General features: G+C 35.5%; 2 protein-coding genes and 1 long non-coding RNA gene across 4 annotated transcripts in view; 2 read left to right on the plus strand and 1 right to left on the minus strand.

Moving 5' to 3' along the window:
- Window positions 1–12,181, minus strand: part of LOC149702731 (uncharacterized) — a 37,611-nt gene extending 25,430 nt beyond the window's left edge. The window contains exon 1 of the mRNA XM_089866645.1: window positions 11,704–12,181. Within this exon, the coding sequence (XP_089722771.1) occupies window positions 11,704–11,775 (72 nt within the window). The 5' untranslated portion in view covers window positions 11,776–12,181. The remainder of the gene's footprint in view (window positions 1–11,703) is intronic.
- The window catches only part of LOC149702729 (uncharacterized), a 157,899-nt gene that overhangs the window by 47,409 nt on the left and 88,117 nt on the right, over window positions 1–22,373 (plus strand). The gene's annotated exons all lie outside the window — the stretch shown is intronic.
- LOC149702730 (protein Wnt-4-like) overlaps window positions 1–22,373 on the plus strand; it is a 151,310-nt gene that overhangs the window by 44,880 nt on the left and 84,057 nt on the right. The window contains exon 2 of one of the 2 annotated variants that reach the window (XM_089866643.1): window positions 111–227. The exons of the other annotated variant lie outside the window; for it this stretch is intronic. The gene's annotated coding sequence lies outside the window, so the exon portion shown is untranslated. The remainder of the gene's footprint in view (window positions 1–110; window positions 228–22,373) is intronic. 2 annotated transcript variants of the gene reach the window in all.

The following is a 22,373-nucleotide window of genomic DNA, read 5'->3' on the forward strand; positions in this document are numbered from 1 at the left end:
CACTGTTCCCTATGGCTTTTGGATTTGGATTTGCCACCATCTTTTAAAATGGGAGCCAGAAACTAATACAAGGGCTGATGAGTAATATTTAATTTTTATTCTTTTCATAGATTTACCAAAGATGACTCATATCTACGTCATTTCCATTAAATTGTCAACAAAACCGCAAAATACTCTTCATTTTTCATAAAGGTCTAGGGCGTCTTCACGCTTTCATGGAATAATACGTGAGTGTTTTTTGTTTTTAACCCTTTATACACTTTTATTGCAAAAAATTGTATTTTAAAGGGGTCATGTTTTGGGTGTATTAATAATCGTGCCTCTCTAAGCTTACCACGCGAGTCAACTCCGATTATTCTACGTGACTTTATGCCTAATGGTTATCTAAGTAATACATTCTTGAAAAACGTATAAAGGTCAAAGTTCTACCTTCCATTAGTTAATTTAAACTGCAGGTAATTACCGTACCGTTAATTACTTGAAAATTAGCGTCTATGCTTTGTTGCGGGGTGTTTTATAATATGTAGGTAAAATAGGCATAGTTCTAGACCCTCTAAAACATTTGATTTTATACGTCCTTCGAACGTATAGCTTTTGAATTCGCAATGTATACTGCATGGTGAGTTGGTGACACGCAGGGTTATTATTCTATCTTCGGCGAAATGACACAATGTCATTGTTGCAGGTTGATATTCTTCTTCCATTCATTGTTAATATACTATATAGTATTATTTCCTATGCTATTTAGACTCACTTGCGCAAATCCTCCCAATATTATTATTATTTATCAGGGTTGGTGCAGGTCTGGATGATCAGAACTGAGATACGAGGAATGATATAGAGAAAATGCGAGGGAGTTGCGAAATGTAAATTACTGAGTATATAAGTTGGGAAAATGTATATTTCTGAGTTTATAGGTTTGGGAAAATGTAAATTTCTGGGTGTATAAGTTGGGGAAATGTAAGACACTGAGTATATAGGTTGGGAAAATGTATATATCTGAGTACATAGGTTGGGAAAACGTATATTTCTGAGTATATAGGTCGGGAAAATATAAATTACTTTTTTAAAGTAGCAAAAACGTGAAATGTAGAAAATCATCAATCGGAAACTCAATTAAAACTGGACTGATATTTCCAAACTAAGTTTAAATTATCGAGAAATTAAGTGAAAATTAACATGGGAAAATAAGGTTAAGTCATAGGATTCGATTTCGAAATTTTTTGACAATATACGAACCCTGAACCCTATAGAAATGGACCCGTAAGAATTCTTATGTATTATCACTTTCCCGCGCACTACATCAATTCTTTATAGATTGCATTCTTCAGGGGAACTGCAATAATCCCTTTGTTCCTAAAGTTGCTTATCCAAAGGGAACAAAAATGTTGTTTATTCCGAACCGGATGATTTGGATCAATGCAGCGAAGATGAATATAAATAAATTTTTGGCCTAATATTTCTATCTGTATATTTAAATTTCTCTTTTGAAAAATTCTTGACCCAGGATGGAATAACTTACGTAATCAGAATATTGAAGAGAAATCTTAAATATCAATAAAAAGGAATCACTAGTTTTGTACTAGGGGTTAGGCTTAGCGTATCCATTAGTTTCAATGTCAGTGATTGGACGAAAGCGTCTAGGGGTGCCGCCGGGACAACCATTTACCCTAAGCTCGGTTATTGGTTTTCCCATCCCGATTGTAAAGAGAGATTAACGTTTGTAATATCGTAGTCCTGGATATTTGAATGGAAAGCATCCTTTCATATCAAACTGGGGCTTCTTTCAGAGAGTGTTCGCGCAGATAGAGTTAATATACTCAGAAGTATATAATACTTCTCTTAGAGAGAAGTGCACCAACTACAATGCGGGGTAATTGTAACATGATTCTTCCCAACATCAAGGTTACATTTATTATAGCAAGGTTACTAAACCGAATCACATACGCGAAAAATAGTTCCCTCATCATTACTAAGTCTATTAGCGCTTAACTATTTGATTTCCAAGGAGCATGCGCTTGTGGATTTTTGTCCCATCCACGTCAAGACAATCAAGGGTTGTGGGTTGATTACTAACTGGGGATTTAGTACATTACCAAACAGTTATAGAATTCACTCTAGCACGGTGCGATACCCATCTGAAGTTTGATGAGCGGCAGAGAAAACAAAAAGGGGAGAATCATATTGCATTACTAAAGTATTAAGAGGATACAGAGTGTCACGCTTCTTCTATTATCCCCTTCTGATTATGGATGTCGACTCTTTAGCGCTTCAGTAGCTTAACTGGGGCTACGCGAACGCGTTGCGTTTGTGAATACAGTAGAAGGCTATCGATATGTTTATAATTTATACCTGATAACCCTTTAAAGTCATTAATCGTTAGTTCGTGAACACTATAGTATTTTAAAATCAAATTTCTCCAAAAGTCAAAATATCGGAAGACTCGTTTACCAGAAGAGATATTCCTTTTTAAAATACATTAATTTTTGGTTAAATCACGACATAACTCTACATGTCTCTAATGAATTGCCGGGAAATGAGAATATTAAATGAAGGAACCGTTTTAAATTTAACGTTTGGATGTACAGATAGCTAGCTAGGTCTATTGGGAAATAAGAGTTTTAAATTGAAATTAAAATTTTGAACTGTCAACGTATATGGTAATGTAATGCGGTGCACTCGAGGCAACCAGGGTCTTAGTTTGCTATGAATTAATTAATAATGAATTGATCGAATTTCCCCCATGAATATGGAGTTACAGTTTCTCAGGAAAGGCTTCAGCGATTAGGATAATTCTTTTTAATTAAAGACATTTTAAAGGTATGTCTGTGTCTTGACGAAGTCCGTTGATTAGACGGATTAGTTTAAAATTAAATTTATTTAATTATTTCATAAAATTAAGCTTAAAATATGTACAATATAAATTTTAAATAATACGACATTTTCTGCTCAATTCCCAGCATTGCTGTAAATATACTGTATAGTTTGAATGGATTTACCCATGTGACCTGTAGGTCAAAAATAAATAGTGTCACCCCAGGGTTGCGGGAAAACCTGGAATAGTTATAGAATTTCAAAATGGGCAAAAAAGTCAAAGAAAATTCAGGGAATTTCAAAATTGGCCAAAAATATCAGGGAAAATTCAGGGAATTTCAACAAAGTCAGAAAATTATTATTAGGGAATTTGATTAAGCTCCTAAATATCTGCGGTTCATCAATCCATCTAGGTGACGTTATAAACTCGGTCCTATCCTTAAATATTCATTATCTGCGATTTAAACTGCATTATTTACTTATATCACTAATCCTTATATTTAGAACAATAACAATTGGACCTAAAACGTCAGGGGAAAAATTGTAGAAAAAGGTCAGGGAAAGTTCAGGAAATTTGAATCTGAAAACTCGCGGCGTTTTGGTTTGTTTAGGTGTCCGTCCATACAAGGGCTATTCTGTACCCTAAAAGTTTCTATAATGAAATCAACACAGTTCTGACTCTTCTTCACTAGAGTTAGAATCACTATCCTAGAAAAGCGATTGAATAGGCAGAAACCGATGAAAATACTTAAAAGGTGATAAGAGGCGATTTTGGCCAAGTTTATCTACCATCCACGTCGCTTGTCCCAACTCCTATAACATAAACTGCAATCCCTGATCCCTAAATTTCAATGTAAGGTTAAATAGGAACATCTTCCTTTCACCCAGAAAAAGGCATTAAACCCTTCAGATAAGTCTCCAAAAGCAAACTTTGGAGACACTTGGAATAAAAAAAGGGTCACTAGTGCTGACAGAGCGCGAAATATCCATCCCAAGTTGAACTCTAGCTAGACAAGATGAAGAGAGAGAGAAAAAAGAAAAGACTCACTGCTAAAAATCGCTCCGAGCCACAAAGTTATTTATCGAATATGAGCTAGTGAAGGAATTTCACGAGATTCTATATATGGTTACCTTACTCTTAAAGGTAAAGTTCAGGAAACATTTTATTATAAGGGCCTTTTTCTAAATATAAAAGGAATTAAATATTAAAAAATTAAGTAAATTTAGCATTTAATTAGTCTTAAAAATAATCAAGGACTACTGCGCCATCCGCCATTGATTTAGTAGCGTCTGCTAGCGAAAACCTCTTACCCCTACAGGATTGGTTGAATTCTCACAGGACTGAGAGAGGTAAGGGTAAGAGGTTCGGTTTAGCAGACGCCACTAAAGTAATGGCGGTACAGTAGTTCTCGTTTTTAAGACTAATTAAATGCTAATTATCATATTGTAATAAAAGATAATTTATTTTAATTTAGTTCATTCTTTTAAGGCATACCTGAACCAAGAAGTGATATCTAGTTTATTAGGGAGAAGGTATAAATTCGCTTTATCTCCTGTCCAAACGAAGGTCCGGAGTTAATCCCCGCCTCTAAATTGCAACCAGCATCTCATTGGTTCTTGAAAACTCACCTCAGCGCGACGCGAATGACGAAAATTACAGTGTATTTTCCGACTGAGGAGAGGCGAAATAGCCCGGCCTCCTTTTACGTCCCCCCTTGTATTTTGAAAGGGGGGACTGGGATTATGGCCCGCGAATACTTGGCCATCTCACACCTTCTCCCTAATAAACTAGATATCACTTCTTGCCTGAACTTTTCCTTTAAGCAGCCTTTGACTTTATTAGCTCTAATCTTAAACACGACTGAAGATATTTGTCGTACGTTGGGAGTTCTTGAAGATGGTAGTATTTTTTGAAATGAAAACAATACGGTAGAAAGTGCTGGGAATGTTGAAAGATAGTCCCGATTCCAGGCTTGAACGCCTTTGGTTTCAATTTAGAACGAACGCCAAGAGTTTAAGGAGAGGCGCCACTTGAAGATATGTTAAGGCTCTTGAAATGTTAGCTTAATCTTACGAACGAATGAATACCCAAAAGGCTTAAAACCGTTACATCACGGTACATAATCTCAACTTCTTAACTTGGGAATATTTTCTTACTAGATTTTTTTACTCGGGTTTATATCGTTTTCCCTGATTGGTTGCTAACTAGAAAATCTTATAGGGTTGAGTTTTATTTTGGTATATTTCTACCCAAGGGTTTGCTCCAATTTTAGTAAATATTTGTTTATTTTTAAAATGATAGCTATAAACAAGGTTAGGTAAAGAAAAATTATAAGAATTTTGAAAAGATTACTGTGAAAGATGTGGTAGGGTGTTCCTGATAAGTCTGCCATAAATTAAAAGGGATGTTCTTTGGGCGATTTTGAGTCGCCACTGTTTTCAAGTTAAAATTGGAATATTTTACGAACTGGAAGACAATGGTAATTTAACTAAGGGGTCATCCCTAAAACACTCCAATCATAACTCAAAAACAATGGCCCGGGCTGCAAAATCTCATAGAACATTTTCGACTCAAAATCACCCAAAGAACATCCTCGTCCCCCTTAATTTAAGACTGACCATTCAAAAACTCCCTGTATGTATTGGTATAACCAAGTATGTTTTTGCATAGAGAGGGAATTTAAAATTTAAAAGCAAGGATAATAAAGAAGGGCGTGGGAATGTAGAGGTTATAAAAACGGGTTTTGAGAAAACTTTTTAATTGTTACCAAAACAAAAATATACAGAAAAATCGCTTGAATGGTCTTAAAAGACTTATAGAAAGTTTGGAATAGAGAATTTGAATTTCCAAGTATTTTTAGAACTGAGAGCATAAAAATAGCAAACGAATAAGAATGTGAGAAACGAAATTTAAAAAAAATATTCGAGGATCTTAATTATAAAGGAATTGGATAATGAACTAATGTCTTCTCATCCGCTTATAATGCTAATTAATGCTGCATGATGCTCTACCGCTTTTTAATTAATAAAAGCGGCCAATTGGAAATATAATTGCTAGCTACCGACACTATTTTTATTCGAGACTAGTGGAGAATTGTTTTTTGTTATTTTAAGATGTATTTTAATCAAAAACTATATAAAAACGTTCTTTATCAGATTTAAGAATGCGTTGTTGTTAACCTTTTCAGTTTTATTTTAAAATATTTATTTAGTTTTGAAGTAAATTTTTCTAATGTACCTATCGAGGTGAAATTGTACGGAAGTTGGGTTTTTATGTTATCAGTGTTACAGAGTGGTTTAGCTGTTTGAGAAGAATCAATAGCTTCTATTATCTATTGATTTTTAATTATCTTAGTGATTGTTTTGGATTGAAAACTATAGATTTTCTGTTCAGATAATATAGGAATATGGAGAAATGCACTATATTTTAGGTTGCAGCTCTTCCATCTGGGTCCTATTTAGTCTGTACTAAGCCTTTGACAGCAGCGCCTCTCCAGGCCTCCTTCGCTTTACCTCGAATCTATGACCTACCTCAATCACTTCATGACAAGCTCCAGTTTCTAAGTTACCAGTGACAAACTTATGGTGAACATATCTTATAAACTTATGGAACATTCTTTCTCTAATATCTAAACCACGCTGCGCAAGTAAAACACGCGAATAAGCCATTAAAACCCAATTCGTTTAAAACATACCTGGAAAATACCAAAGTTTTGTTTGATTGTAATCATATTTGGGTTTGATTTGAATAATTTATTTCCGGCTAAGTAAGAGCTCGACTTTTCTACCTGCCATTATGATTTCTGTTTGTTTTCGGTTTTCACGTACAAATTGTGATTTACATCAAAAGCTTCTATTTTCTTTATTAATTACTAAGAACGACTCAGCTTTGTCTGTTTGTTACTAACGCTACATCTCCCTAAACGTGATTAGTGTTTTTATTAATAATTTAGTAAGTGTTAATATTAATGAGTGTCGCCTCTACTATTGGCATTGTTCTAGTTCGAACACGTGACAGTAAAATACAATGTCTTTTTTCCATTAAACTGTTTGCATAGAGTAAATGGAAAATATTACTAGGCCTAGTTCCTGTTAGGTGGCTTTTCCGTGGACAGCAAAGCGCGGCAGGAAACACATTTCTACAGGGGCTCGTAGGAAATGCACGTGTTCGGTTCCCCTGTAAGGTAGCTTTCCCTCCGGCCTCGTTAATTATGATTTTCTCCGAATTTTAAAGACCGATACTTATAAATTATAATCAGTGATTGGCTAACTTAATTTTCAGTCGCTGTAATTAATTGTGAAAGTTTTTCCTGCTAATTACGATTTATTTATTAGGATATTAATTGAGAAAATTTAATGCAGTGTTTAAGGAAGCTGTCGTGATTTTTAGTTGTTTATTCAAATCTGGGATAGATCTTATTAAATATATTTTGTAGAGTAAATAAATACAAACTACAGGGTTCATACAAACCTGGAAAACCGGAAAAATCAGGGAATAGTTGACAAAAACTTCAGGGAAATTTAGAATTTCTGGTATAATTCAGGGAAATCAGGGAATTTTGCGTCAAACAGGGACCGAGTAATTAAGGAAAATGTTCGTAAACATCCCCTCCGTAGGATTAACATTACACCCAACTTTGGAGGCTCGTAACTCTGGTTCTACTAGAGATACGGGAAGTCTTTTGATTATGTAATAGTCCTATTTGCCCCCCCCCTTCGTTAACATTTGCTCCGTATGGTACTCCATATAGGGGAAAAACCTGGAAAATTCAGGGAAGTATATGGTGGAAAACCTGGAGTTGGAGATCTCAGGGAAATTTGTTTTCCAAAAGTTTATGAACCCTGAACTAATATTTCTGGATTTTGACGGCACACAAAACAAGCTTGTTCTTATTAGTTAATTAATAAATATAATTTGCATTTTCGATCTCAGTTTATGATTAAACAGTTTGACGAAGAACCTATATAAGACCTGGGAACTTATGAATAACCATTTTAGGATTAGGTCTTTGTAAGCTTTCCGCCAATATGGCATGATGTGAATGGATAAACCTAAGGGGCTAAGATCATGATGTGAACGCATATGCACTACAGCCAAACCTCAATCTGTGAAAGTTCTCCGGGACTTATATGGGTTTCTTGATTGTGACGTATGATTACGTTTCGCATATTATAGTATCAAGGAAAGCCCCCTTATCTTTATCAAAGGCTAGAACTTGGGGGCGTTGAATTAGCAGGCATCAAAGTCTATATTGTCCAAGTGCGAAACAGAAAGAAAAAAAAGAGGTAGAAAAAGGTGTTAAAGTTCTGGTACGGAATAGATAAGAACTCCCTCGTATATTACCTTACGCCTTATCCCCTTCTTCTCACCCTTTAGTCAAACAAAGGAGCAACTTTTGCAATTGGTAATTACAGTTCAAACAATGTAATTAATATCAGGAGTAAATGAAAAAATTGGACAGTGGGTACGCTCCAGATATTCACTCTTTTTTCGCGCACAAAAAAAAATGTATTTGTAGTTGTTTTTGGTGAAACTTGGAAAAGGCGCACCTTCACTAGTTATTTGTTAATTTGAAAGTATGTCGAAACGTAACTACTAACTTCTCTGTAGTTTTTAAGTTATTCGATATGTTGAACCACCAAACACATATTTTGGGAAAATTACCATATTTTCAAATAACCTTAGCCAGAGATAGATTTAATTTTAGAAGTAGGAATGGAGAACGGTTAGTATTTACTTCAGTCCGACTCATAGACCACCCAGTATGAGCCCCTCCCTCCAATGCGTAACGAAAAGTTTAAATTATCTTATTGGCTCACTTAAACTACGTTTTGATGACGTTGCTGACGGGGACGGCGAAAAAAACGTAATTCCTTTTTACCTCTGTCGCTATGACCCGCCTCCTCTTTCATACCCCTCCGTCCCGTGGAAGGGGGTCCAGGACTATGACGCGCGCCCACATTACTTTGTTCTCCATTCCTACTTACAAAATTAAATCTATCCCTGCCTTGCCACAATGTATTTTTATCTTCTCGTGCACTTTACCTAGAATTATACAGTTAAGCATAGAGCACGTGCTTTTCTCTGAAATGCGGTTGATTTTTTGGCAGAAATCTTTGTCTTTACATTGTTATTCTAGGATAAGATACAAAGTTTTAAATGCATCGTTGGGTGCTCCGGGGCATAATTTGATTAGGGATATAAGAGAGTTTTCGTAATTAAGATTTCCCTGAAGGCTTGTAGTATTTAGTTTAATTATAGTTGAAAGATAAAATGTAGAAAGGTCTTTGAATAATTTTAATGATGATTAGTTTTTAGATTAGTTTATTAGGATTTCGTTAATAACGTTGTTAAATTTGTCTGATAGGCCTCATAATTTTTAATATATCGAAGAGCATTTTATGAAAATTCATTTATAGATAAAGTAGTCTGATTAATTTGGTTTTGTTAAACGCGTCATACCCTGTGGCTCTAAAATGTATATTTCTTTTATCATAATTTTTAATATCTCATATTATATTTTATCGGAAATTGTAAAACTAAAATATTTCAAAGGCTTCAAATGACGGGGAATAGTTTAGTTAAATCGGAAAGAAATTAATAAGAAGTTATTAAATTTTCCTTCACCAAGTTCCACCCCTGATTAGCTAACATACCTAAAATAAGTGTAATATGCATTGTTGATTGAGAAATATAGGTCTAACGTTATTTGGAATGATAATACAATTTCATTAATAGGCTTTAAACGTCACGGAAAAGTCATGGAATTTCATAAATAGGCCTCAAATATCATGTGAAGTCCCAGTTTGAAGTATATACTTCAAACTTCGCGAAAAATCATGGGATTTGATAAATAGGCTTCACTTGTCATGGAAGTCATGGAATTTCATGAAAAGGCCTCAAATATTAAGGAAAGTCATGAAAATTGTGAAATAGGCCTCAAACATCATGAATAAGCCATGGAATGTGAGAAGTAGACTTCGAACGTCATGTAAAAAGTTATGCAATTTGATAAATATTCCTCTAATATTATGGGAAAGTTATGGAATTCTCCATATAATTTTAGGAAATTTTTATTATTGTAGGAGGGGTTCTCACATATGATTTCATAGATCGCAAATTCGCCTAACATATTTTCTGTTAGCATTGAAATATATCTAACTTATAGCAGTGGCTATTTTGACATCAATATGTCAGGCTAGCCTTGAGAAAGCTTTTAAACATTGTCTAATTTTGACTTGGGAAGGTCAGGTAAAATCGTTGTAAAAGAGCAAGATGGAAAACATTAAATCTGCAGCAAATATCATTATGAGATATGACGTAATAACGAAAATAAAGCTAGAGATTTTCGTTCAATAATCAAAATAGAGAACGAACATTTTTTGAATTACAGTGACATTTTTCCCCGTTGGTTTTGTTTAATTCCCTATTTGGAAAACTTGCAAAATCGGATAAATAATCGTGTTTAGTTTTTATTTTATAAATGAAGTAATTTCTAAGCGTTTGAAGACTTCGCGTTATTTTTCCAAAATTAACCATTTACGAGACATACGCCGGAAAACGCTTCGAACTCGGTACTTTGTAACATTATTAAAACATTGGGAAAACAAATTCGAGCGCTAATAGAGGCCCCACTAAAATACAAGAAGCGTGGTATCTAAATATAAAATGTTTAGGTATAACCAAAAACAGTTCGATCGTAGACGCGTGGAAAATGTAAACAACTATACCGCGTACCTAATTTAAAGTAGAGATGCAAGATAAAAATGAGCTACTTCGCTACTTAACATGAATAGAAAACTCTGTTGTTAACCATATCGGTTTATGTATTTGACAGGATTGCCAATGTACTTGGATATTGTGGAATTAAGATTAAGGGATTTTGAAAAAGGGCAATTTTTCTATAGGTTAGCAGTACTTCTAGCATGAGTTAATTTATTTAATCAGATTCAGAACATTGAGGTTTCTACAAATTAATGTGATTTTAATGGTCATGGAATTTTTTAATTAATTAATTCAGTTTAGTTAATGGCAATCCGTCCTTGCATGTTTTAAGCCTTATTCATTTAAATCGAACAACTAAACCTGATATGAGTAACTAGCATCGTCATGAAATAACAGTTTGAAGACCACACATGTAATGAAAGTCTTAATTTTAAAGGATGATTAAGATTTTTTTGTCATGAACTTTGAAAGGCTATAGATATATTCCTATTTATCCATATAATCTGAAGCTTATAACCCCCACCGAAGTACACATCAGAAGCCTCTCCCAGCTTGACGTTGGCGATGAATACTTCTATTATCACAGGGAATTTTCGAAAAATTAGTGGAATAAAGTTCTAATAGCTAAAAGGGGGTGTCGTCATTTTTGTTGAGGGCCAATGAGGAGCAAGGGTGATGAGAATTAAAACATCATTTTGGTAAAACAATAGATACAGGCAGATGCTAGCAAATGTTTTTAAAATCAAATTTTTGATGGGATATAATTATGGTGACTTCATCAATACCCTTTAAGAAATGCTCCCCTCTCTAATCTCATCACATCACCAGTTTTAATTAAAAGGCGAAAAAATTTTCAACCCCATGTTGTGTTACTAAAAAAAAGGGGGCTTTTGGTAAATTTTTATCGCAAACGTCTGACACAATATAAAGCATTCCTAGTTAGTAACTCTCTTGTTATAATAAACTCATGATATGATACAATCTATGCAAATTATGGGAGAGAAAAGTTGAGTTGAAAACCAGCGTGTTAAAACGTCCCCAGATTTAATTTCTATTACTAGCAAACTTTGCATTGATTTAACGAGTTACAAATAGACCTTAAGTTCAATTCATTAATTTTAAAGTTAGGTGGAAAAATTTAAAAGGGTTGACTGATTACTTACCAGAGCAAGTAGGCATTGTCCCGCTAAGAGGAGCGAAGCGACGAGACTTAGTAGCGATAAAGAGATAGACATTTCGGCGACTGGTTTCGAATGCGCTATTGTTTCGTTATACGTTTTTTCCGCTCTCTGGTTCCTCCTGATCTGAGCTCTCTAGAATGTTGTTTGAATCGCGCCTGACTCTTCTGACAGCAAAGAAATAGGAGAGAATAAAGTCACCGCCAGCCGGAACTATAACCGAACGACTTGTGACTTGGGAATCAAAAAGTTCTTGGGTGTCCAAAGAAAAACTAACTTCTCTTAGACTTTTCGGACTCTGTTCGGAGGTAAAGTTTTTTATTTATTTATGTCCGAGAGAGGTTTTGGTTTTGGTCTTCTCCGATCGCGAGGCGGGTTTCAACGTTTTGAAAGTCTTGCTTTCCGAGAACGTAACGGGACTTTTCGCGCTAGTTTTATAGGCGATTCTCGACAACCACGTGATTCGATTCTCTTATCCGTTCAAAGTGGGCGGGAACTTTTTGTATGGTCGCGCGCAGAGCGGCCAAAACTTAAGTTCCATTTTTTTTGTTCCCTCTCTCTCTCTCTCTTCGTGTTACTTACTACTTACCTCCTCTTACTTACTCTCCTTACCTCCTTTAGAGGTTGAACGTGAGGTTCGTTTCATGGGAGAATACATTGATTGCGTTGGGTTTGCAGGGTTGACATATAGTAAATGGGAATCGTGTAAAGTTGGAATTAAGTGTCAGGGATTTGGGAAAAGCGTGCATTGTATGGAATATTCTGGCAATTTTAACTAGAGATTATAAAAGTTATTGAATTTTAAATTGGTCACAAAAGTCACCTGTTTCTGGAAATTTTAAAACGGTCCTAAATATCAGGGAGTTTTACAAGGAATTTTAAATTGGCCATAAATGTTAGGGAATTTTAAATTGGTCCAAGTCAAGGGATTTTAAATTGGTCCAAGTCAGGGGATTTTAAATTGGTTAAAGTCAGGGGATTTTAAATTGGTTAAAGTCAGGGGATTTTAAATTGGTTATACAGCTCAGGGGATTTTAAATTGGTTATACAGCTCAGGGGATTTTAAATTGGTTAAAGTCAGGGGATTTTAAATTGGTTAAAGTCAGGGGATTTTAAATTAGTTATACAGCTCAGGGGATTTTAAATTGGTTATACAGCTCAGGGGATTTTAAATTGGTTATACAGCTCAGGGGATTTTAAATTGGTTATACAGCTCAGGGGATTTTAAACATGAAACTCCGGGAAGTTTGAAATGGTCACGAAATTCATGGAATTTTATGATTATCAAAAACTCGGGACATTTTAAAATGGTCACACAAATCAGAAAATTTAAAGTTGTGATAAGAGCCAAGGAATTTCATATTGGTTTCCTATAGGCCTGGCAATAAACTAACAAATATCTAGTCATTTTTAAAACCAAAATTTGGACTTTTGCTAGGCCTACAAATAAGGGTAGAAAAATTGGTCTGAGAAAATTTCTACAAAAATAAAAGTATTGAAATTGGTCACTGAAATAAACAGTCAATAAAAACGCTCGAAACCCAGAAATTAATTTCCAAATAAAATAAAAAATTTCAACCCTGATAGAGAACATCTTAACCCTTTCGAAGTACTGAAAATTCATACTGAAATGAACTGTAGAACATCTTTCCTCCTTTTTCTCCCCCCCTTCTTATCCCAATGGATCATCACATATATTTTTTTTATTCCGGGAGCGAGTGGAATTCACCCACAGGCTCACCCACGACGTTTTTTCTTTCCATATTCTCTTCATCCCCGCATCTAGAACTCCTTCCTCCTAGCTACCTTTTGTTGAAACTTTATCTATGGTTATGAGAATGTGAAGTGATGGTTTTATTTTTCGTACAACGCCGTTTATTAATTTTCGTCTAAAGAGAGTAAGAGAGGAGAGATCCATAGCTCCATAGCTGGCCTAGAGAACTTGTAGGCTAATACATGTCACTTTTATACTTCGTGCAAACTGGCAATGTAATTGTCTCGCACCCCCTCCTCATCCCTCTTTTATGGGAATTACGTATTGCCTTGGAGTATCTTAATTAGATCCGGTTAGTAATAAATATGGCCTATATATATTGTCGGCGGTGTTTATAAAGGCTTTAATTACCTTGTTTTCTTAATTTGTGCCCCAAAAATTATGGGTTTTTCTGATTATTTCCTACGTAAGTGTTTTTTATTGTTATTGAAGAACCACTTGAACTTTATAAGATGTTGAAACGAGGGGTCGGTCATTCATGAAATCCCGTATACGCTACCCGCGAAATCCAATTTAAGAAATCCGAAATCAATGCTGATTTCGAAATCCCATAAAAAATCCGAAATCAGTAACGAAATCACAAAGTCGGTAAAGAAATCTCAAAATCAAAAGAAATCACAAAATCCGAGGAAATCACGGGAAACATCCCAAAATCCGTTGAAATCACGGTAAAAAATCCGACGGAATCACAGGAAAAATCTCCAAACACGTCGAAATCCGTTGGATTTTACCAAATTTTGAAATCAAACGAAATCCAAAGAAATCAAATCGGACTTTTTCAAAAACGTCCGACCCCTCGGAAGTACCTCTATCGGACGTCTAGTACCACCTGACGGAATTGTCCAATAGAAGTACTTCTCAGTGCCTCGCTGGAAAGCCTAACGCGTAGTGTCCATTACGGAAACTTAATTGCGTGTATCGTCTTTAATATTGTAGATAGAAACATGGTTCCAATTGATATATTCATTATTTTATACGCTCTTTCGATTAAATGAGAAAACATTCTAGATCAGAGTATCCCTTTAAGATATCAAATCAGGAAGATTTTACTACAAAAATAAACCAACCAATACACTCATGCACCATTTCAAGTGGAGCTGCTTACAGCTGATCATATTCTCACTACGTATGTACTAGATTTCTAGCTCAGATTTTGCCAGCAAAAATATGAAAACTCCTTTGGGGAATTTTGATTAACTAGTTTTTCCGACTTTCACATTCCCCCTCGAGGAATTAAGACAGTATTTGAGAAATTTGCTTTCTTAGAGTGTGTACGCAAACCCTAGCTGATCTCGGCAATGCGTGAAGAATCGTCATTATTCATTTAGTTAACCGTGACCCGGTCCCCTTTAGGTTTAGGACAAAGTTAAAACTAAAATGGCTCGCGAACCTTTTGTATTATCAAGAGCAAATTAAAAATAGTCTGTGAGTCCATTATATGAAACGAAAAATTCAATAATTGTTCTTTTCGGAATTTTTAACTTCCTGTCCAGTACGAAAATTTTCAAAGGTGCACTGCCACCATAAGAAATTATCGAAAATTCTCTGTATTTTAACGTGGAACTTTAGCCATAAATTAATGGGGATGTTCTTTGGGAAATCGATTTTGAGTCAAAAATGTAACTTCTATCTCCATTTTGCCACAAGGGACACTGTTTTCGAGTTAAGACTGATCAAAGTATTTTACGAATGACCCCTTTAAATTTAATTAAGAAACCGATTTAGACAATGATTTCTAATTTAATTAAGGGGTCATCCCTAAAATAACTCGAAAACAGTATCCCTTGTGGCAAAATGTCATAGATAGAAGTTACATTTTCGACTCAAAATCAATTTCCCAAAGAACATCCCCCTTAATTTGTGGCAGACTTATCATACAGAAACACCCTGAATATTGGATATCAATTATTTTAGTTATAACTTTAAGTAACACGCTGAGTCTGCACGAAACTTCATATATAGTTGTTATAAACTTCATTGAACGAGTGGTACTAATTTTATGCATTCTAGATAAATTGCGAGCGTAGTTTTACGTCATACCCATTTGGGTCGGGAAACTGTTTTGGACGTTTTTACTCGAAAGACCTATTAGTGTTTCCAAGAACCCATATGAGAACCGAGAACGATCCAATACACAATTGCCCTGTAGTACCCCAAACTTTTCCCGGTTGCCTCATGGATCACCGCTATGTGGATTCTTAGTATTTCGATAAGCAGTTTAAGACCGGCTATTTTAGGACACACAGTCTTTTGATTTTTATTCCAGAACCAAGAAGTGATATCTAGTTTATTAGGGAGAAGGTATAAGATGCCTAAGTATTCGCGCACCATAGTCCCAGTCCCCTTTCAAAATACAAGGGGGAGGGGGACGTAAAAGGAGGCCGGGCTATTTCGCCTCTCCTCAGTCGGAAAATACGTAATTTTCGTCATTCGCGTCGCGCTGACGTGAGTTTCCAAGAACCAATGAGATGCTGGTTGTAATTTAGAGGCGGGGATTAACTCCGGACCTACGTTTGGACTGGAGATAAAGCTGGAAATGGGGTGCGAATTTATACCTTTCCCTAATAAACTAGATGTCACTTCTTGCTAGAACGCTAACTTTGGTGCTTATCACGACTTCTTCTTAGACTGTGCATTTCTTGACGTAATGTTGGAAATAACCCATGCGATATTTTTAACCCTTAGGCTATAGAGCAGCTGTTTGCCTAATTTGGCCATTGGCGAATTTTACGTTCTGCTATACCTACAACTTTAGCCTTATGGTTAACGGGAAGGGGAAGCCATTATTGGAGGAAAGTTACGGTTATGCCAAGAGTTTGTGACGTTTACGGTTATAACCGGAAGTACTGCCTCTGCATACGTAGGAGAAGATCCCTTTTTTAAAAATATGCAAAGGTTTTTTAGGCCAACAACGTTTTCTTTTAAATTACCTTATTTCTTTTAGGAATAACTATTTGGTTTTTTCCTAATTTAGTTTCTAGTTTAGTTTCAACTCTGTGATTTGTGACCCTAGAAAGGTCAAGTATCAGTTTGATAGGCGCATGATTTTCCTATAATTTAGAACAGGCTGCTGGGACGCCTGTCTGGGACGTTTTGGTCCTCTCGGGGCTCAGGCAAATGTTGAACACATTCCTATACTGTTTCATACGTGCATGATGTTCCTATAATTTAGAATAGGCAAACTAAGGCTGCTGGGACGCCTGTCTTTACTGAGGGGTGAAGATGGACGTTCTGGTCCTAGCTGTTAGGCAAATATTGAACACATTCCTATACTGTTTGATACACGCATGATGTTCCTATAATTTAGAACAGGCAAACTAAGGCTGCTGGGACGCCTGTCTTTACTGAGGGGTGAAGATGGGTCATGTTAGGCAAATGTTGAACACATTCCTACTGTTTGATAGGCGCAGGATTTTCCTATAATTTAGAACAGACAAACTATGGCTGCTGGGACGCCTGTCTTTACTGAGGGGCTTTACTGGCCGTTCTGGTCCTGTTAGGCAAATGTTTAACACATTCCTATTTTTAGAAATCAATTAAAAGCCACTTTGAAATCACCAAAGTGGTAACCTTTGACCCTGTTTTTAACTGACCCCAATTACGCTTCACCATATATCGTTAGATTAGTTAACCTTTATCTTTATTTATTTATTTCTAAAAACATCTCTTAATTATTCATACATTTAAATTTATTCAAAACTCGGTTTTGATATGGGATACCTTTTAGCAGATGAAACCAAAATATTATATCTTCGCAAATAGATTAAAAATTAAGGGGAAAGCGTATAAATTGCACTTAAATTGAAAGTTCCACTTAATCTAGTATTTCACTATATGTGGTGGTGTACCGGGTGTTTTTTTTATTCCCGAGCCATCGTGTTTCGAGGTAAAAGCACTCGGAAGGATTAATAGAAAGTAGAGCGAGAAATAAGTGTTATGGCAAAGAAACAAGGCATTTACTTCAGCAAAACTACAAGCCGGAGAGCGATGAGTCGATGATTTTCCGGGGCATTCGTTAGCGGGGTAGCTTAATGGGGCGTCACAATAATTCCATTTCGCCTCCAAGTCTCTTCCTCACTCTCTCCTGCTTTCCTCTCTACTGCCGCTCTATACTTTCTCTTCTCGTAAAGGCTGTCGCAGACTAAACGAAAGTGTTTTCCATATTACGATAAGTTAAGTTTATAAGATATGTTCCTTCCATAAGTATGACACTGACTATACTTTGTAGTGCTCGAGCTAGTTCGAGAACGACGGAAGCGAGAATTGAAGTCCTACACTTATTGGTTAATTTTGCAGGTCTTCCATCTTCCTATTTAGTCTGCATTACTAAGCCTTTGACAGCACTTTACAAGCACTTTTTTTTTAGATTTACAAGCACTTTTTTTTAGATTTACAAGCACTTCTTTTTTAGATTTACAAGCACTTTTTTTTAGATTTACAAACACTTTTTTTTAGATTTACAAGCACTTTTTTTAGATTTACAAGCACTTTTTTTTAGATTTACAAGCACTTCTTTTTTAGATTTACAAGCACTTTTTTTTAGATTTACAAGCACTTTTTTTTAGATTTACAAGCACTTTTTTTAGATTTACAAGCACTTTTTTTTTTAGATTTACAAGCACTTTTTTTAGATTTACAAGCACTTTTTTTAGATTTACAAGCACTTTTTTTTAGATTTACAAGCACTTTTTTTTAGATTTACAAGCACTTTTTTTTTAGATTTACAAGCACTTTTTTTTAGATTTACAAGCACTTTTTTTTAGATTTACTTGAAGCTCCAGTTTGTAACCAGTGACAAACTTATGGTGAACATATCTTATCAACCTATCCAACAATATTAGGCAATTCCATTTATTAATTGTAGAGAAGGAAACATCACAGGGGCGGGGAGATCACCATCTTGGGTTATTTACTTGACGGAAAGAATCAACACCAGACGGAGCCCGAGTTCACTGCACATGGAGGAAGGCTAGTCAACTCGAGCTGCCTCTAGTTGTACTGCTCCTTGGTGCGACAATAATAACCCAAGATGGTGATCTCTCCCGTCCCTAGTAGTGTTCATTAAATCCTTTTAAAGTTACACAACATGATTTAAATATTTTATTTAATATTTGAATTAATGGGTTTTCTCGAACCCTTTTTCCCATATAAGTTATGTGTTTTAATTTTTAATTACCTAATGAATACTATTGAAGCTTCTTTTTTGTTAAAATAGAGATATTCACAAAGTTATAGATCAGAACCTTTATTTTTTAATTTCCTCTTAAGTACTAGATATTAATTAAGAAATATTAAATGCTCCAAATATCGTAACACTTGTACGCGGAACTAGATCAGAAGTATAATAAAATTTCGACAACCAGCTTATTATCATTATAACAGGAAAGCTGCCTTAAAGGGGAATCCCGTCCCATGCATTTCGTACGAGCCCCTGTAGAACTGTTTTTCCTGCCAAGGAGAGTAAGCCTTTTGGGAAATTATTATAGAATATAGTTCTTTGCAAAATTTAAAGTAAAAAATCATGCGCGATAAAGCATCGTAAAATTAAAAAGAAATTATAATTAAGAACAGTGTGTAAATTAGATTAAAAATTATCTATACAGGGTGTTTCTGTATGGGGTTTACGACAATTGATTGACGACGATTTGGTGTCCGACAATTGGGAGGGTTGAAAATTGGGAGAATTTAAAATTCGGTGAGCGACAATTTTGTGTCAATGAAACTGGCAGAGCGTCAATTGGCGTTTCAATTGTTTGTTTCTTCGTATATTACAAACATGTAAACAATCAAATTACCATTTTGTTTTTGTTTTTGTTTTTTTGCGCATGCGCGACTGGCTTTAGAAGTACTTGTATGTATAACTCCGCAGTCGTACAGACGACTCTAGTTCAATCTCACGCTCACTCCAGATTTCCTTAAGGAAAGAGAAATCTCTTTTGCTAAAAGTCACTAAACTTGAGCCAGGTTTTTTTTCTTTCCCAGTCCTTAGGGTTAAAAAAATAGCCTTGCAGCTCTAGTCTGAGCGACTTCATTTACCACACCAAAAAAAAGTACTAAGGTTCCCAATTTCATTTGGGTAACGTTAAGGTCAGACTGCGGCCCGGGTTTAGGGGAAATGTTAACAACCGAATTTTTCGCCACATTACACCTCGAACCTTGATTGGGTGAACGAGTAAATCGAGTTTGGATCAGTGCAGGAGAGAGCTAGAACTCTCTCAATCTCAATGTCAAAGTAACGTCGGCAAATTAAGGCAAATTGTACACGATATAGGCCTATATTTAGAGCACTCCCGTTTTAGGAACTTCATGCTGAAGGATATATACGAGACTCGAGTGCAATTGAGAGCGAATTAATTATAGCAAACTTTGCATTATTTGCGCGGTTACGAATTTTGTAGTGACGACGTTTCATTGAAGGAATTTTCCGTCAAACTGAGAGAGTTCGTTTTAAATTCAATTATTCTTTAAAATTGGAAAGATTCGCCGTGTCTGTTAAACTAGACAAAAATGTATTTATTTATTTTTTATTTCGATATTGTGGCCGATTTATTTCAAAAATGGTTCAGCTTTGTTATAAGATTCGACATGAGCAGTTGTAGAGAATGTCAGAATTTCCGCACAGTTCTGGTTACGTATGTAGACGCCATTTTGTAAAATGGGTGACGATTAAACGAGAACTTATGTTATATTGAACGTATGTTAAAAATGATAAATTTAGGGCAGTTAGTGCTGCTATCAGGGATAGATTCAATTTTAGAAGTAGGAATGGTACTTCAGTCCCTCCAACACGTAACGAAAATTTAAAATTATCTTATTGGCTCACTTAAACTACGTTTTGATGACGTTGCTAATGGGGGCGGCGAAAAATACGTAATTACTTTTTACCTCTGTCGCTATGACCCACCGCCTCTTCTTTCATACCCCTCCGTCCCGTGGAAGGGGGTCCGGGACTTTGACGCGCGCCCACATTACTCTGTTCTCCATTCCTACTTTTAGAATTAAATCCATCCCTGGTTTAAGAGTGTTTTAAAAACATCTATTCAAGTTGGTTTTAGCTCCTTTTAACGATAAACACGTGAAATTTCTGTCTACTAATTTTTTCAATAAACAGGTGCTATCAAAACACTTGAATTATAATAAACGAAAGATAAAATATATAAGTTAGTCTGAAGACCTACAAAATGTTCTAGAAAAAGGGTGATATACCGAAGTACAGTAACGCGTTCCGTTCAATGAGTTCCTTTTTTAGTAAATTTCGGGCCGAATCAGCTGTTCTTAAATAAATTCTTCAAGTACCTAGGTCTATAGCCCAATTTTAAACTAGAATCTCTCCACAATACAGAGAATGAAAGCTAGCGATTTTTGTAAGTGAGTTTCCAATCAGAGCAGACTAGAAAGACGTTAAAACCTCGAAATCCAAAGTTTACGAAGAGTTAAATAAGGATTGAATCCTTGAAAAATCACGTTTTCTAACTGGCGTGCAGGGTTTGACTTAAAAATCAAACCTCAAAAGAGTTTAAGTCGATTGCTATTTGGAAAGAACTCGAAGAGGAATTTTGAAGACTCTGTTTTGAGTTCTGGGGATAAAATAGAATATTTGACTTGTTATATAAACAAAGCGTGTTCAAAAAGAAACGTTTACTAAGAAAGGATTTTCTAAGAAATAATAAAGGCTCAAAAGTTAAAGATGAGCTTAACGCGCGTACCAATTCAATTGTAAAAGAGTAAGCCGCTTATACCGTTCAAACAACATTCAAATTAATTATAATTAGGGGGTATGACCGCAACCTGACCCCTACCTCATGCATTAATGATATGATTGCTTAAGTAACGTTAGATTTACGTTGGGTTAAAGACAGTTGGAGTTAGGTTTGGATTAGACTTATCTTTGGGTTTAGGTTTAGGTTTGGGTTAGACTTAGGTTTAGGTTTGGGTTAGACTTAGATTTGGGCTAGACTTAGGTTTGGGTTAGGCTAATGTTTGGGTTAGACTTAGCTTTGGGCTAGGGCTAAGGTTTGGGTTAGACTTAGCTTTGGGCTTGGGCTAAGGTTTGGGTTAGACTTAGCTTTGGGCTTGGGCTAAGGTTTGGGTTAGACTTAGCTTTGGGCTTGGGCTAAGGTTTGGGTTAGACTTAGCTTTGGGCTAGGGCTAAGGTTTGGGTTAGACTTAGCTTTGGGCTAGGGCTAAGGTTTTTAGTTAACGTTGGATTTAAGTTTGAGTTAGGTTTAGGTTGGTTATTATTAGGCTTAGGTTAGACTCGAATTAGGCTTAGGATAGGTTCAGTGGGTCATTGGTTAGGTTGTCGTTTTCTAGCTTCACTCTTATTTTAATAATAATAATAATAGCATTTTTTGAAAATTAATCTAAATCTCCAGAACTAATTGTAGAATTACGATTGAGATCATGCACTAGGCCAATGAGAAGAATCCGAGAATCTCGTGACGCTTGTTGATTAACTGTAATTTTAATCTACATTTTATTCTTTACGCTCCTGAATTTTACTAGAAAATTTGGTTAACGTTTTCGTTCAATCCTATAGGGTATAGATTAAATAAAATAACGTGATAGTTTAGCTAAGAAAAAGAAACGTGTGTTAAAAACAAATCTCCCCGCATTTGAAGCTACGTGATCCATTTTCAAATCTATATCCTGTCGTATCGTCTTAAAATAAATTGATATACGTGCTCGTTTACTCTTCTAAAAACTATATGGGAATATCGGATGGGCAGAGGCTAAAATAAAAAAGAAAATATTGAAAAAGAAAGAAAATAGATATTTAAAGGAAAGCCGTAAAACAACACGTTAGAGTGAAGTCTTCTCGAATTTGCTTTGGGAGTAAATAAGAAATATTTGCTGAGTTGTTCGGTAACTTCAACGCAAG

The sequence above is a fragment of the Phalangium opilio genome, unplaced genomic scaffold (genome assembly GCF_054372755.1).
Source record: "Phalangium opilio isolate 3A_F unplaced genomic scaffold, DU_Popi_V2 ptg000017l_1, whole genome shotgun sequence".
NCBI lineage: Eukaryota > Metazoa > Arthropoda > Arachnida > Opiliones > Phalangiidae > Phalangium > Phalangium opilio.